General features: G+C 34.7%; 1 protein-coding gene across 1 annotated transcript in view; it reads right to left on the bottom strand.

Moving 5' to 3' along the window:
• LOC121373743 overlaps nucleotides 1-16,320 on the bottom strand; it is a 47,693-nt gene that overhangs the window by 18,526 nt on the left and 12,847 nt on the right. Inside the window, exon 2 of the mRNA XM_041500497.1 lies at nucleotides 5,573-5,631. Within this exon, the coding sequence (XP_041356431.1) occupies nucleotides 5,573-5,624 (52 nt within the window). The 5' untranslated portion in view covers nucleotides 5,625-5,631. The remainder of the gene's footprint in view (nucleotides 1-5,572; nucleotides 5,632-16,320) is intronic.

The following is a 16,320-nucleotide window of genomic DNA, read 5'->3' as shown; positions in this document are numbered from 1 at the left end:
ATTTTATTTACGGTTATATGGCGTCAGACATGTGGTTAAGGACCACACAGATATTGAGAGAGGAAACCTGCTGTCGCCACTTCATGGGCTACTCTTTCCGATTAGTAGCAAGGGATCCTTTATATGCACCATCCCACAGACAGGGTAGTACATGCCACGGCCTTTGATATACCAGTCGTGGTGCACTGGTTGGAACGAGAAATAGCCCAATGGGCTACTGACGGGGATCGATCCCACACCGACTGCACATCAAGCGAACGCTGTACCCCTTATAATAATGAAAATGATGATGATAATAATAATGATAAAAATAATAATAATAAAAAATAAAAAATAACAATACATGTAATAATAACAATGATGATAATAATAATCATCTACTTCGCCAACCAATATTTTTTTCATGTTCAAATCTGGAAACCTGTAAGAAAGGAAGTGGATGTAGGAGGAAAGACTCAATCCCTGTAAGGCAGGAAGTGGATGTAGGAGGAAAGACTCAAACCCTGTAAGGCAGGAAGTGGATGTAGGAGGAAAGATTCAAACCCTGTAAGGCAGGAAGTGGATATAGGAGGAAAGATTCAAACCCTGTAAGGCAGGAAGTGGATGTAGGAGGAAAGATTCAAACCCTGTAAGGTAGGAAGTGGATGTAGGAGGAAAGATTCAAACCCTGTAAGGCAGGAAGTGGATGTAGGAGGAAAGACTCCAAGAGTCCATGTAAAATGAACGGGTAAGGTGAAGTTAGATTTCATTAGCCCTATGCCATACTAATGGTGGTGTGATGCTCTCTAAGCATACATGAATATATTAATTTTTTCTGCTTTATTAATAGTTTTTAACAAATAAATTATGCTCAATAAATTGAAAATACAAGGCTGCAATCGATGTACCCCGTCTCCTTCTGTTGTTTACCAAACATGCAGTTTTTAAAAACATAAACAGAGCTCATGTTTACTTTGAGCCCAGCCACGGCTGTTTGCGAGACTTTTCTCAGCTATAAACAGGGTAAAAACATCCCAGAGAAGTGTTTGGGGGCAGAGAATGTTAAATAATATACTCACAATAATGACACATGGGCCAAAATCCATAAAAAAATTTCAACCAATGCCAGCCATAAAAGAATGGCTCACAAGTGGACAGGGTTCTCGCCACATCCACGGCCACTAATACATACATCCACACAATAATTATGTTGAGATGAACAAGTGGACACTACCAAACAAATAAAGTTTAAATCAACAAATGGACACTATTTAAAAAATAAAGTTTAAATCAACAAATAGAGAAGACAGTGGATACTACTGGACAGACATATGCATTTAGTACTTCCTGAGTAAGTGTTGTAACTTACTGGCAAAATTCTTTATTTGTGCAATCAAACCAATTACTTTCAATATTATTACATTATTAAGCACTGTATTAAATTAAATAGGAGTAACACAACTGGTTACCTTATGAAGTATGGGCAAGTGGAAAAATATATGGGGCAAGTGAATATCTGATTGGCACTTGCCCTGTGGCAAGTAAATATTTTTTATTTTTTTTTAACCCCTGTATTGTCAGGTGACATAAAACTATCCTGTAATACAGCTGGTATATCGCGACCCAAGTACCGGAATACATATTGTATCGCGACCTCCCATATCGTTACATCTCTAGTTCCAACTGGTGCACCACAATTGGTCAAAGGCTATGGTATGTGCTTTCCTGTCTGTGGACAATGCTTATAAAAGATCCCTTTCTGCTAAACAATACGATAACTATACAAGTCAGAATTACCAAATGTTTGATATTCAATAGCGGATGATTAATAAATCAATGTGCTCTAGTTGTGTCGTTAAACAAAACAAACTTTTATCTCCCTTGTTTGATATGATAGTGTCCATGGAGCCTCATTCCTGTATTAGCCATAATGTAACTCCCTTGTTTGATACTGTTTGATATGATAGTGTCTATGGAGTCTTATTCCTGTATTAGTCATACTGTAACTCTCGTTACACACCCAAGTAACAAGTGATTAAACAAATTACAATGTGTTTGGGTGTCAGAGTTATCATTATGTTACATACCCAAGTAACAAGTGGTTAAACAATGTTCTGGGGTATCACAGTTATCACTATGTTACACACCCAAGTAACAAGTGGTTAAACAATGTTCTGGGGTGTCACAGTTATCACTATGTTACACACCCAAGTAACAAGTGGTTAAACAATGTTCTGGGGTATCACAGTTATCACTATGTTACACACCCAAGTAACAAGTGGTTAAACAATGTTCTGGGGTGTCACAGTTATCACTATGTTACACACCCAAGTAACAAGTGATTAAACAATGTGCTGGGGTATCACAGTTATCACTATGTTACACACCCAAGTAACAAGTGATTAAACAATGTTCTGGGGTATCACAGTTATCACTATGTTACACACCCAAGTAACAAGTGGTTAAACAATGTTCTGGGGTGTCACAGTTATCACTATGTTACACACCCAAGTAACAAGTGATTAAACAATGTTCTGGGGTATCACAGTTATCACTATGTTACACACCCAAGTAACAAGTGATTAAACAATGTTCTGGGGTGTCACAGTTATCACTATGTTACACACCCAAGTAACAAGTGGTTAAACAATGTTCTGGGGTGTCACAGTTATCACTATGTTACACACCCAAGTAACAAGTGATTAAACAATGTGCTGGGGTGTCACAGTTATCACTATGTTACACACCCAAGTAACAAGTGGTTAAACAATGTTCTGGGGTATCACAGTTATCACTATGTTACACACCCAAGTAACAAGTGGTTAAACAATGTTCTGGGGTATCACAGTTATCACTATGTTACACACCCAAGTAACAAGTGATTAAACAATGTTCTGGGGTGTCACAGTTATCACTATGTTACACACCCAAGTAACAAGTGGTTAAACAATGTTCTGGGGTGTCACAGTTATCACTATGTTACACACCCAAGTAACAAGTGATTAAACAATGTTCTGGGGTATCACAGTTATCACTATGTTACACACCCAAGTAACAAGTGATTAAACAATGTTCTGGGGTATCACAGTTATCACTATGTTACACACCCAAGTAACAAGTGGTTAAACAATGTTCTGGGGTATCACAGTTATCACTATGTTACACACCCAAGTAACAAGTGGTTAAAAAATGTTCTGGGGTATCACAGTTATCACTATGTTACACACCCAAGTAACAAGTGATTAAACAATGTTCTGGGGTATCACAGTTATCACTATGTTACACACCCAAGTAACAAGTGGTTAAACAATGTTCTGGGGTATCACAGTTATCACTATGTTACACACCCAAGGAACAAGTGATTAAACAATGTGCTGGGGTGTCGGAGTTATCACTATGTTACACACCCAAGTAACAAGTGGTTAAACAATGTTCTGGGGTATCACAGTTATCACTATGTTACACACCCAAGTAACAAGTGGTTAAACAATGTTCTGGGGTATCACAGTTATCACTATGTTACACACCCAAGGAACAAGTGATTAAACAATGTGCTGGGGTGTCGGAGTTATCACTATGTTACACACCCAAGTAACAAGTGGTTAAACAATGTTCTGGGGTATCACAGTTATCACTATGTTACACACCCAAGTAACAAGTGATTAAACAATGTTCTGGGGTGTCACAGTTATCACTATGTTACACACCCAAGTAACAAGTGATTAAACAATGTGCTGGGGTGTCACAGTTATCACTATGTTACACACCCAAGTAACAAGTGATTAAACAATGTTCTGGGGTATCACAGTTATCACTATGTTACACACCCAAGTAACAAGTGGTTAAACAATGTTCTGGGGTATCACAGTTATCACTATGTTACACACCCAAGTAACAAGTGGTTAAACAATGTTCTGGGGTGTCACAGTTATCACTATGTTACACACCCAAGTAACAAGTGATTAAACAATGTTCTGGGGTATCACAGTTATCACTATGTTACACACCCAAGTAACAAGTGATTAAACAATGTTCTGGGGTGTCACAGTTGTCACTATGTTACACACCCAAGTAACAAGTGGTTAAACAATGTTCTGGGGTGTCACAGTTATCACTATGTTACACACCCAAGTAACAAGTGATTAAACAATGTGCTGGGGTGTCACAGTTATCACTATGTTACACACCCAAGTAACAAGTGGTTAAACAATGTTCTGGGGTATCACAGTTATCACTATGTTACACACCCAAGTAACAAGTGGTTAAACAATGTTCTGGGGTGTCACAGTTATCACTATGTTACACACCCAAGTAACAAGTGGTTAAACAATGTTCTGGGGTGTCACAGTTATCACTATGTTACACACCCAAGTAACAAGTGATTAAACAATGTTCTGGGGTATCACAGTTATCACTATGTTACACACCCAAGTAACAAGTGATTAAACAATGTTCTGGGGTATCACAGTTATCACTATGTTACACACCCAAGTAACAAGTGGTTAAACAATGTTCTGGGGTATCACAGTTATCACTATGTTACACACCCAAGTAACAAGTGGTTAAACAATGTTCTGGGGTATCACAGTTATCACTATGTTACACACCCAAGTAACAAGTGATTAAACAATGTTCTGGGGTATCACAGTTATCACTATGTTACACACCCAAGTAACAAGTGGTTAAACAATGTTCTGGGGTATCACAGTTATCACTATGTTACACACCCAAGGAACAAGTGATTAAACAATGTGCTGGGGTGTCGGAGTTATCACTATGTTACACACCCAAGTAACAAGTGGTTAAACAATGTTCTGGGGTATCACAGTTATCACTATGTTACACACCCAAGTAACAAGTGGTTAAACAATGTTCTGGGGTATCACAGTTATCACTATGTTACACACCCAAGGAACAAGTGATTAAACAATGTGCTGGGGTGTCGGAGTTATCACTATGTTACACACCCAAGTAACAAGTGGTTAAACAATGTTCTGGGGTATCACAGTTATCACTATGTTACACACCCAAGTAACAAGTGGTTAAACAATGTGCTGGGGTGTCACAGTTATCACTATGTTACACACCCAAGTAACAAGTGGTTAAACAATGTTCTGGGGTGTCACAGTTATCACTATGTTACACACCCAAGTAACAAGTGATTAAACAATGTTCTGGGGTATCACAGTTATCACTATGTTACACACCCAAGTAACAAGTGGTTAAACAATGTTCTGGGGTATCACAGTTATCACTATGTTACACACCCAAGTAACAAGTGATTAAACAATGTTCTGGGGTATCACAGTTATCACTATGTTACACACCCAAGTAACAAGTGGTTAAACAATGTTCTGGGGTATCACAGTGATCACTATGTTACACACCCAAGTAACAAGTGGTTAAACAATGTTCTGGGGTATCACAGTTATCACTATGTTACACACCCAAGGAACAAGTGATTAAACAATGTGCTGGGGTGTCGGAGTTATCACTATGTTACACACCTAACGAGTTATTGAACAATGTCCGTGTAGAAACAAGCCACATGGTGAGAATTAAACCAGAATTAAGTACACGATGGAGTACAAACCTAATATTAGGATCAATGCCTGGACGAAGATGTCAAAAGTAGTAACCTTCATGCTGGTACTGAAATGTAAAAGCTATTACAAAGTATACACTTGAAATGGAAAAACTATTACAAATTACACTTGAAATGTAAAAACAATTACAAACTAAACATCTGAAATGTAAAATCTATTATAAATTATACACTTGAAATGTAAAAACAATTACAAATTAAACTTGAAATGTAAAAATTATTACAAATTAAACACCTGGACCCATTCACGAAAAGGTATAAAGTTACGTCTACGACTAGGACGTACGTCTGCCGTAGATTTACGTTTACGTGCAAAAAGCACCTTATTCTCAAAGACGGTTGTAAACGTAACCGTAACTTAGTTGGACATAAATCTACGATTGTAACTCTCTCATCCGAGAAATAATAATAATAAAAACATTATAAACAATTTCCTCTGTCGTTTGCTAGCAATAACACGTCGAACCATGGCATTTTGGTATTGGTGAGGATCCGAATTTTGATACAAACTTTAGGACATTCTTAAAAAGGCAAAGATAACTCAGGAGAAATGTGGCAGAGTCGAAAATAACCGTTCGATCACAAATTAAAATATGTTCAATCCGTGGGCGATTGCCATCGCGAACTGCTTCAGTTATTGGAAATCTGCCAGTTTCTGCAAATAATAAGTGAATAATGGTTGATTTATTATATGTACACGACTTACGTGCAGCGTTAGTTGTAACCGGGGGCACTCTGATATTTACGAAATCCCCCCCCCCCCCCCCCCCACCTTATCCAAGCTTTCTCGGGTTGATCATGTATGTGTGCTGCCTGTGAGGCCACTATATACTCCTTTCATTCACAGAGATGACAAATGCCTGCTGCACGTGCATCTCGATGCATTAATAATCTCCCTGACAGTATATAAAGACCTGCAGTCGAATATTTAAACGTTTAATTTACGTAAAGCAAAAACAAAGGTTTGTTTTAATCCAACAGGAAGGGTGAACACGAAAAAATGGGTGGAATGATCAACACTTGTCATTTTGACGTCTACAACTTTGGTGAAAAGTTTATAGACTGGTATGCATATTCCACGATATATAATGCACATTATTGCTTAATATCAACCAGTATAATCTTATGTTTAATTAATAAAACGGTTAAAGGTGACCGCTATTGTATATAACGGGCGTAACCATTGTGTACCATCCCAGTGAATACGCCCTTTGGCGAGCAGGTGACTATCTAATACTTAACGTGCCACATCAGGAATTATTCTTAGAACTGAAAACACGAACATACCTGATATTTGCGGATCCATCGCAATATTCTATAATAATATCCATCCCAGTAAGCCAGCAATAAGTGTATATTATTTTTCAATAAAAATAAAACCACCGTTGTCAAAGTTAAAGTTTGTTTAACGACACCACTAGAGCACATTGATTAATTAATCATCGGCTATTGGATGTCAGGGCTCGAACTTAAGAATTTATCACCCACTGACTTTTGTAGCAAATATACTTCACTGAAAGGTTATTTTTTCTTTCTGTACATGTAGTCAAAGTTCTTCTATTTATGTCAATAAACTTCAATAAACAATAATTTATTATAAATGGAATCCTGGACTACTAGCATACGGTAACATTTAACGGAATCTGGTGTTTCTTAGACAAAGTTGACAAACTTTCGGTGAATATGACATGAAAATTGTTCTATGGACGACATTAAATTGTATACAGTGTTCTCACTGGGTGAAAATTAAAGGAGGGTGATCACCCCCCCCCCCCCCCACCTCACCATTTCAAAAATTAAAAAGGGGTGGGGGTACGTTTGGTTACCGTATATCGTTGTATGTTGTTCGACTTTGTGGTAATACCCATCTCTTACTTTGCCACTCAGTATCTGGTACTGAAAAGTTGGTACGATGTACAAGCTGCCTGAGTTCAGTTAAAACAGAGTGTCGGTCTGACATTGACGGGTATTCGTTTTGTTAAACCAATCGAAGTTCTAACATCATTATTTTAATACACATTTTAACATATCTGAAGAATAATAAAGATTTGTTTTTTAAGTGATCCTCTACGGTGGGATAACAGTTTTCTCTTCTTCTTATTTCCATCTTCATCGAGTGAATCGATCGCATTGATATTGCCAGCTGATAAAAAGTAGTTTCCTTTTTGCAAAGACGCTGTATATATTATTTGGCACCCAAGATAAATGATTTCAATAATGAATTCTACTACTTTTTCTTCTTTTTTTTTTTTTTTTGGGGGGGGGGGGGGCGGTTCAAATAAATTAAACGTTTCTAATATTTTGTAAAGAATTGCTGGATAAACAAATGACAGTTAGTACAAATCATCAGTTACGACCAATTAAATGTGCAATTGAGAATAAAATATCACACGATTTAGTCGACACAAGAGACAGAATGACCGTTCTGATCACGTGACAAATTTGGCGCTAAATAAGTGTTTTCAGTTGGAGATTAAAACCTTTTCATTGCAGGTCTTTAGTTATTTTAAGGGTTTTATTTATTTATTTATTTATTTATTTTTACTCTTTTTTTGTTTTAATTTTTTTTAGTTATAATTACTGGTAATTAGAACTTATTTTAAGGTTTTTATTCAATTTAATATATATATATATATTTTTTTTTTTTTTTTTTTTTTTTTTTTAATAACATGCACAACCCCCAACCCCACAACCCAAACCCCCAGCCCCATAATTTGATTATAATAGTTTCATTAATCTTTGATAATATTTCTATTAATCTTTCATAGCAAGTTCTGGGAAAAGGTAAACAGACACACACAGAGATGGGGAAACATAAATTACCAATAATGCACATTAATTGAACAAAAAACAACAAAACAACAAGAAGAAACAAGCAAATGTGTCATCTCTTGCCACCCAGTTCCATCCCTCTATGTCTGTCTCCCCCACCCACTCTGTGTTGTGTGTGTGTGTGCGCGCGCGCGCGCGTGTGCGTGTGTGTGTAAAGGAAAGATTTATAAATGAAAAAAGTACCATTTTATTTAGTTCATAATTAAATTAATTTTATTATTATTATTATTATTATTATTATTGTTAAATCAATAATTTATTTATACTTATTTATTTATTATAATTACTAATATTATTCAGTAATTTATTATTATATTATTATTGATCAATTAAGTATTAATTAATTTTATATTATTGAGTTTTTATTATTAATTAATTTATTATTTATTAATTGATGTTTTAAAAATATTAATTAATTAGTTTATTTATTATTATTTATTTTATATTATTATTATTATTGTTATTAAACGTGATATTCCATTAAATATCGTATATTGTGGATGAAACTCGTGAACCTGAGACAAATAATAGTAAAAATAATCCTATTCCGCCAAAAGTTTTCAATAACATTTTTAATGTGCTTATAATGGCTGTCGGGAATATTAGAGATTATGTTCGTAACTGAAAATTGGATTAATGCAGGATTACTATTTGGACAAACTGTCTATTTATGCGTAAAACGTAACTCGGGAAGTTTTCTTTATACATTAAGTGTTTATATTTATTGTTACATCTCATATTTCGCCACGAAATAATTCATTCCATGATTGTATCGATTCCGCCTGAAATCTGGGCGGAAAATGCACGCTTGTTTTGGCCACTGAAGTTGTAAACATCGCAGGTCCAATAAATGTCAAAATGTTAAAAAACGGACCGTAGGTGTTTACCTTGGTAACTAGAAAGCGAGGAGGCCAAATGCTGTGAGAACGTATATTATACAGGGTACGCGCATTGCTAGTTCCATCAAGTGGTACTAACTAAACACCCATTATAGTCGGGTTGCCAGATGCCAAAATTTGACCTAACCTTGAACTAGGGTACATACGATGTTTTATGGTGGGTTTATGTCATTTAGGGTATCCTGGACCACAAATTGCATGATGACACTTTGTCATCATTGAGCAATTTTTTTTACGGCCATTTTAAAAACATCTCCCCCAGGCTAAAAAAAATACTGTTTCTTAGTTAGGCCTACTGTGTCATGCTATAATGTTCTATAGGTACAAAGTTATTAAAACACCTCTACCTATTTAGATACCTTATACAAACATTAAAGAATAAATAAAAATATATAGCAACATGTAAGTGGAGTTTACTTGTGACCATCTTGGTTTTCAAAATGGCCGCCATTGTAAAATTTAGTTTTTTCAATACTACCACTTCCAGGCAAAACTAAACTTTGTTTTAAAGTGGTATAAAGGTTGTTAAACATGATTGCATGATCACTACATATACAAGACTATTTGTAACCTGTATGTTCTATATTAAAATTATTGTAATATAACAATTTTATTTATTGAGTATATGTCCAAGAATCACTCGAAACAGTATCTTTCAAAAGAAGTTTTTGTAACCGGATGTTTTAAATTGCATATCACATACTCTAATAGTGCAAAGCTATTTCTTATTTTGTTTCTATTGTTTTCCTGTGTCTTTGGAATTGTCAGCTTGGGGTGTGTTCACCCTGAACTCAGTGCACGCTCTCGGGCGAACAAGCGGTCTGTTAAATCAAAAGGTCATCGAACATTGTTCAGAAAGTCGCACAGATGTACCTACGCGGAAAGTACCACGAAGCCAAAAAAGCTTATAACTTGTATAAAACTGTAGAAAATAAGATAAGACTAACAAATGCAAGTAAATCATACAAAAAGTACCTTTTGAGAGAACAATCAGTCCAAAAATTTAATATAGAAAACCAAATGTGTCAGCTAAGAACAACCGACCCTAAAGCCTTTTATAAACTACTCAAACGACCAAACGAAGAAAAAAACTTACCACCTCTAGATGATTTTTATATGTTTTTCAAAAATTTAAACAAAGGCGAAACAGATAACAATGAAATAAAAATAAATATAGATAGTATAGATTTAGACGGAGAAAATGTTTTAAATCAAAGGATAGAAGAAGAATAAATAATAAAGGCTATAAAACAGTTGAAAAATGGAAAGGCACCAGGAATAGATAACATCATCAATGAATATGTTAAAACGACTGTGGACATGATGTTGCCAATCTATGTAAATTTGTTCAACACAATCCTGGAAAACGGAGTTTATCCTAGCGAATGGCTAATTGGAGTTATTAAACCCATTTTCAAAAATAAAGGCAGTCGCTTATTACCAGAAAACTATAGACCAATAACGTTACTATGTTGCATTTCGAAACTATTTACAACAATTTTAAATAACCGATTGAACAAATTTATTTAAGAAAACGACATATTGAACGAAGCCCAAACTGCTTTTCAACAAGGTTATTCCACCACAGACCATCTTTTTAATATATATTCACTGATAGACATTTTAAAGAAACGAAAAAAGAAACTATTATGTGCTTTTATTGACTTCCAAAAGGCGTTTGATTTTAAACCCAGTATGCTGAAATATAAGCGTTTGATGACTAATAATAAAATAAGTGCCCTTAAGAAACTATGCAAATTAATGAAAGAAATTATTGACAAATTCCATAAACCCTAAAACTACAGCTGCCTACAAATGAAGATATATACACTATCCATTATTGCCATTATCTATTTGTTTACGAATATGTATGTGTGTGTGTGTATATCTGTACATGTATGTGTGTGTTTGTATGCGTATATGTATGTATATGTATGTGTGTATGTATATGTATGTATGTGTATGTGTATACGTATATATGTATGAGTGTATGCATATATTTTTGTGCATGTGCAGTATGATGATTGTCCCACACCATACATAGCTGTGTTAATACCATTGCATATTACATTGTGAATTTATTACATATATGCATTGTACTGTATACATATATATTTATCTCCTGTAAAACCCATCTTGTCACTGTCAAATATTGTTATTTCATATTCCCCACATGCCGTTGTGTAACGGCCTGGGAGAAATAAAGTTCTGTTCAATAGTAAGCCCATCTATTGTTTCTTTTGTTACCTGGTGTTCTCTGGAGTCAGAGACTTTTAAACGTTCAAGCAAGACAGAGGTGGTTTTCTGCATTGCAAGTTTTCATGTTGATCAAGTTCTGCACGGCACAGTTATTAACAGCACAGGTAAATAGAAACATATATTTTAAGATATAACCATGTGTTTTAAGTAGTAAAATAGATTAGTGTATGCATATTAGTGTAAGCAGTTGATTAAACTTATTCTATAGCGAACGAGTTAAAGTAGTGTTTAATAATGTTTATAATTATATAGGGATATTTGTCTTCTAAGACGAATATTTGATTAGGTTCGATAATACAAATAAGTAAATAACTAAATCAGTTATTAATCTACTTTATTATTAAGTGTATATATGAATATATTCTATGTGTATATTTTATGTGCTCCTATTTATAAGTCGCATTTTGTTGACAGGTTATCAATGATGTACCACAACCAGCATCATTATTCAAACGTCCTGACCCACAGTCGGTAGGTTAAATATTTACTTATATGTGATGTCGTGTATCTGTGTGTTATAGAATATATAGACAGTTATTTATATAGTTTTATGACGTGCTTAGCACATGCTTATAGCAATGATGTGATAATTAAATTAACCTTTGAATTATAATTATATTTGATTTGAGTCTCTTTGAATTGAACTGTTGGTGTTAAATGTACATTAGTAATATAATATTGTAGTAATTTGTACTTGGCAAATAGCGTTATGTATGGCGAAATAATATATGTTGTAACCTGGAAAATGTAACTGATTTTATGTCCTTTTGTTATTCCAGGGTCGTTATTTGTGTGAGGATGTTTTTATAAGCATCGGGATCTTCACATCCCTCACATCCCTCCAGGTGATCCCTGAATAAAGACCTTAAACCCCAGCTGAAGTCTTCTGTGATATATCTAGAACCTTCGGTAACATTTTTACCAAAAATCAATATCTCTCATAAAACATTGACAAATATAAAATCATCTGCAGCATATGTATGATATATAAGGTGAACTGTGTTACATATGTAAATGCAGGCATGTTAAAATATACCAGTAGCTGTCAAATTTCATTGGCTAATATAACGTTTAGGCGGTCACATTTTGCACATTAAACACAGTACAGATGAAATAACATATTTAATTTAGTGCTTAGAAAGGGAAGTCTTATTCTAAATCTCATCAATATATTTTTTTAATACTTATATGGTTCCTTGCTTTAAATATCATTCTATGCACATCTTTGTGCTCATTCAGTCGTACTACAGATGGTGTTGAAACCATACTCTGCAGACAAAACACTTTACAGTAATTCATGGTTGAATACATTCACGACTATTGTAACTTCTTTTGGAAACAGTTTTGTGAAGAGATACCATATTTAATATGTTAATGGCAGATTCGTAATCGTCACATGACACACATGTAAATGTTTATACTACTTTTATATATTAGTAGATTAACGCATATCTTTGTCAGATTTTATGGGAAAAGGTTTTATTTTCAATGCGAAGTCGTTTTAAAATAATCATAAAATTCAAATTAGCAGCCTCCTTTGAAACATAATTTATACTGTAAAATGTGATATGCATGTACGATGTCATTACAAATGTCCGGTGCCATTCATTGTCAGAAAATGGTGAAAGATAAGCCTTGACATGAACAGTTATTCCTGAGCAGGCATTTTAGCAAAGCAGTCACATACCGTTACTTCCATAAGCTTTGGTGGAGCACACACCGGTACAGTGACTGGGTATGCCATTTATAATTTCGCACCCACAGTCAGATATATTTACATTTCATGGGTTTTGCTAATCGTCAGCTTTCCACATCATGGTTTTAACTTGCTTGATGTGCTCAGTCAATGCAAGATCAGTAGGAAGCAGACTTTTGATTTTGAAAATTTCTCTTTTCCTTGTAAATATAGTGTTTCAAGTGGTGCATGGACGATATATGTATTGTTTCGTCTTGTACAGCAACCCGCTGTTCAGCTGTGATCAGGTAATGAAAGTTTACCTCTTGTTCTCCCAGTGCCTCCAGACCAACATCATGTTTCAACATTACTAATAATATATATATATATATATATATATATATATATATATATATATATATATAAAAATGATATAGTATATATGTATTTAAAAAAAAACAATTTAAAGAAATTATATATATATATATATATATATATATATATATATATATATATATATATACAGTAGAATCTCATTGGCTCGAACGCCCAATAGTCGAACCTACCGGTATTCTCGAACCAAGAACAATGTCACGATTTTTTCTCTCTATTAAACCCTTTTATTTTGGTGCTGATTGGTCGAATACCCCTAGGGTCGAACAGAAGCTTTCTCTCGAACCAGTTTATTAGTCCGAACTGTAAAATTAAACATATATAGCTCGAACGACTAAGTCTATCCGAAAAAATACAAAAAATAATTTATATTTATTTACGAATTTTTCATTGACCCTTTCACGTCAGTCACAAAGTAAGTTAATATAAATTCGGAAGTGGAACGAATTAATCCTAGATCATATGCCGGCTTCTCATATTGTTTATTTAGCACCTATCGGTAATTATCTTTCTAGTACAGATAATAGTACTACGATAATCGTGAGCTGAATGAACCTTGCATGAAACACCAATCAATTGGTGAGCCTAGTTCGGCCTCGCCGTTTACTTTAATCATTTTAATCGCTACTCTACGCATGAGCGTCGGCATATTTTGTTTTTAACTTGAAATACAGGAGAGATCAATGTAATGTAGTGATTGCAACAATAAAAGGTAAAGGGCCTCCGCCTGTGCTTCATGCACTTTCATTCTTTTCTCAACGTTGTCAATATGTCGCAAAAGATTCTACAACAGCATAATAAAGAACGATTTTTAAAATTAATAAATATTTATAAATACAGACTACCAGTGTGTTTGTTATTTGTTTATTCAACGGTGATAAATAATAGTTACAAATATGTATCTCATCCGACATTTGAAGGCGACTTCGTTACTCATGAGTCAATCGGACCATCTCGCCCAAGCCAGTTTTACGGAAATATGCGAGGTATTCCGATTGGTTTTTGTGTTACAGAAGCACCCGACAACGGCCGAATGCATGGTTCGAACTACCCGATGGGTCGAACAGACTTTGATGCACCGACAGTCTTCGAGCCAATGAGATTCTACTGTATATATATATATATATATATATATATATATATATATATATATATATATATATATATATATAGTAGGTGATGGTGTCACATCCTATAACAGCATGCACATGGAAGTGGAGAGATTTATCACCAAGACAAAAAACCCCACAGAAAGTGGTGTCTGACGATACTGGTATATTTGCATTGCTGGTATTCTTCTGCTGAAAGTGGCAATATTTTGTTCAATTTTACATGACTATAAACCTAACGTCAAGTGATTAACATTACTGCTACAGCTAAAAAAACAAAAACACCTGGGAAACCAATCTGTCCAGGTATTTGCAGTATATGACATCACCTGATGTAACCCAGACATTTGCCTCTTTATTAAGGGCTGTATCAGTACTGTTGAAGCACAGTGTTGGTCTGAAGGTACATCACATGATGTAACCCAGACATTTGCCTCTTTATTAAGGGCTGTATCAGTACTGTTGAAGCACAGCGTTGGTCGGAAGGTACATCACATGATGTAACCCAGACATTTGCCTCTTTATTAAGGGCTGTATCAGTACTGTTGAAGCACAGCGTTGGTCTGAAGGTACATCACATCAAATTAGTGTGTTATTTTAAAGAGACTTCGCCATTTAAATCAAACCTTTTTTTCCAAGAAAACTGGTTCCAGTAATCCACATAACCAGTATAAAGATTGAGTGTATGTAACATGATGATTACGAATCTTCCATTAGCATATAAAAGACGATAACAGTATTTCTGCACAGATTCCAAACGAGGCTACGAAAGTCGCGAAGGTATACAGCCATACACTAAAAACCTTTATACAGCTTCCTTAAATGCAAGTACCTCTGAATCAGCTCAGGGATGTGCACAGAATGATATTTCAAGCAAGGAAAAATAAGTATTTAAAAGGAAAACGTCCCTATTGTTAACAAAGTTATTTAATCTGTACCGTATTTAAGATGCATAACGTAACCATGCAATGCAAACGTTCCATAGCCAATGAAATTCGACAGCTACCGGCCTATATCTGCATTTACATATGTAAATAATTTCACCTGATATATGGTACATGTGATTCAGGTGATTTTATTAATTTAACAGTTACTTGTTAAATGTTTTTAAAATATAATTTTACTTTTAAAAGTACTCTTCTATTTCCAAGTTGGTTTTGGACCGTTTACCTAAAATATACAATTCTTTTAAAACTATAGCTTGTTATATATTAAAATATTTTTAATACATGTATATGACATATCAAAATTCGTAACATTGTGGGTCCTGATTCTAAAGTTCATTAAAGGCACAAACCTGTGTTTTCAGACCTAGCAAGACAATAGGGATATTCGGGCAGAATGAGCTAGCCTGAAATGTGTCCACCATGTATTTCCATCATTTTAACCACAATATTAGTCGTAATCTGTTTGGCAATAATGCAAATATAAATAAACGTTGGTATCCAGATCCGTGCATTTTTATTTAATTCGGGCAATCATCAGCCTGCCTCACCAAAAAAATAAATACACATACTGCTTTTCCAGGTGCTTTAAAACACTATCTTACCTTAAAATGTTTTACATATA

This window comes from Gigantopelta aegis, chromosome 5, assembly GCF_016097555.1.
Source record: "Gigantopelta aegis isolate Gae_Host chromosome 5, Gae_host_genome, whole genome shotgun sequence".
NCBI classification, from domain to species: Eukaryota; Metazoa; Mollusca; class Gastropoda; order Neomphalida; family Peltospiridae; genus Gigantopelta; species Gigantopelta aegis.
Note: the sequence above shows the minus strand (reverse complement) of the source record. Positions and strands in the feature narration are given on the sequence as shown.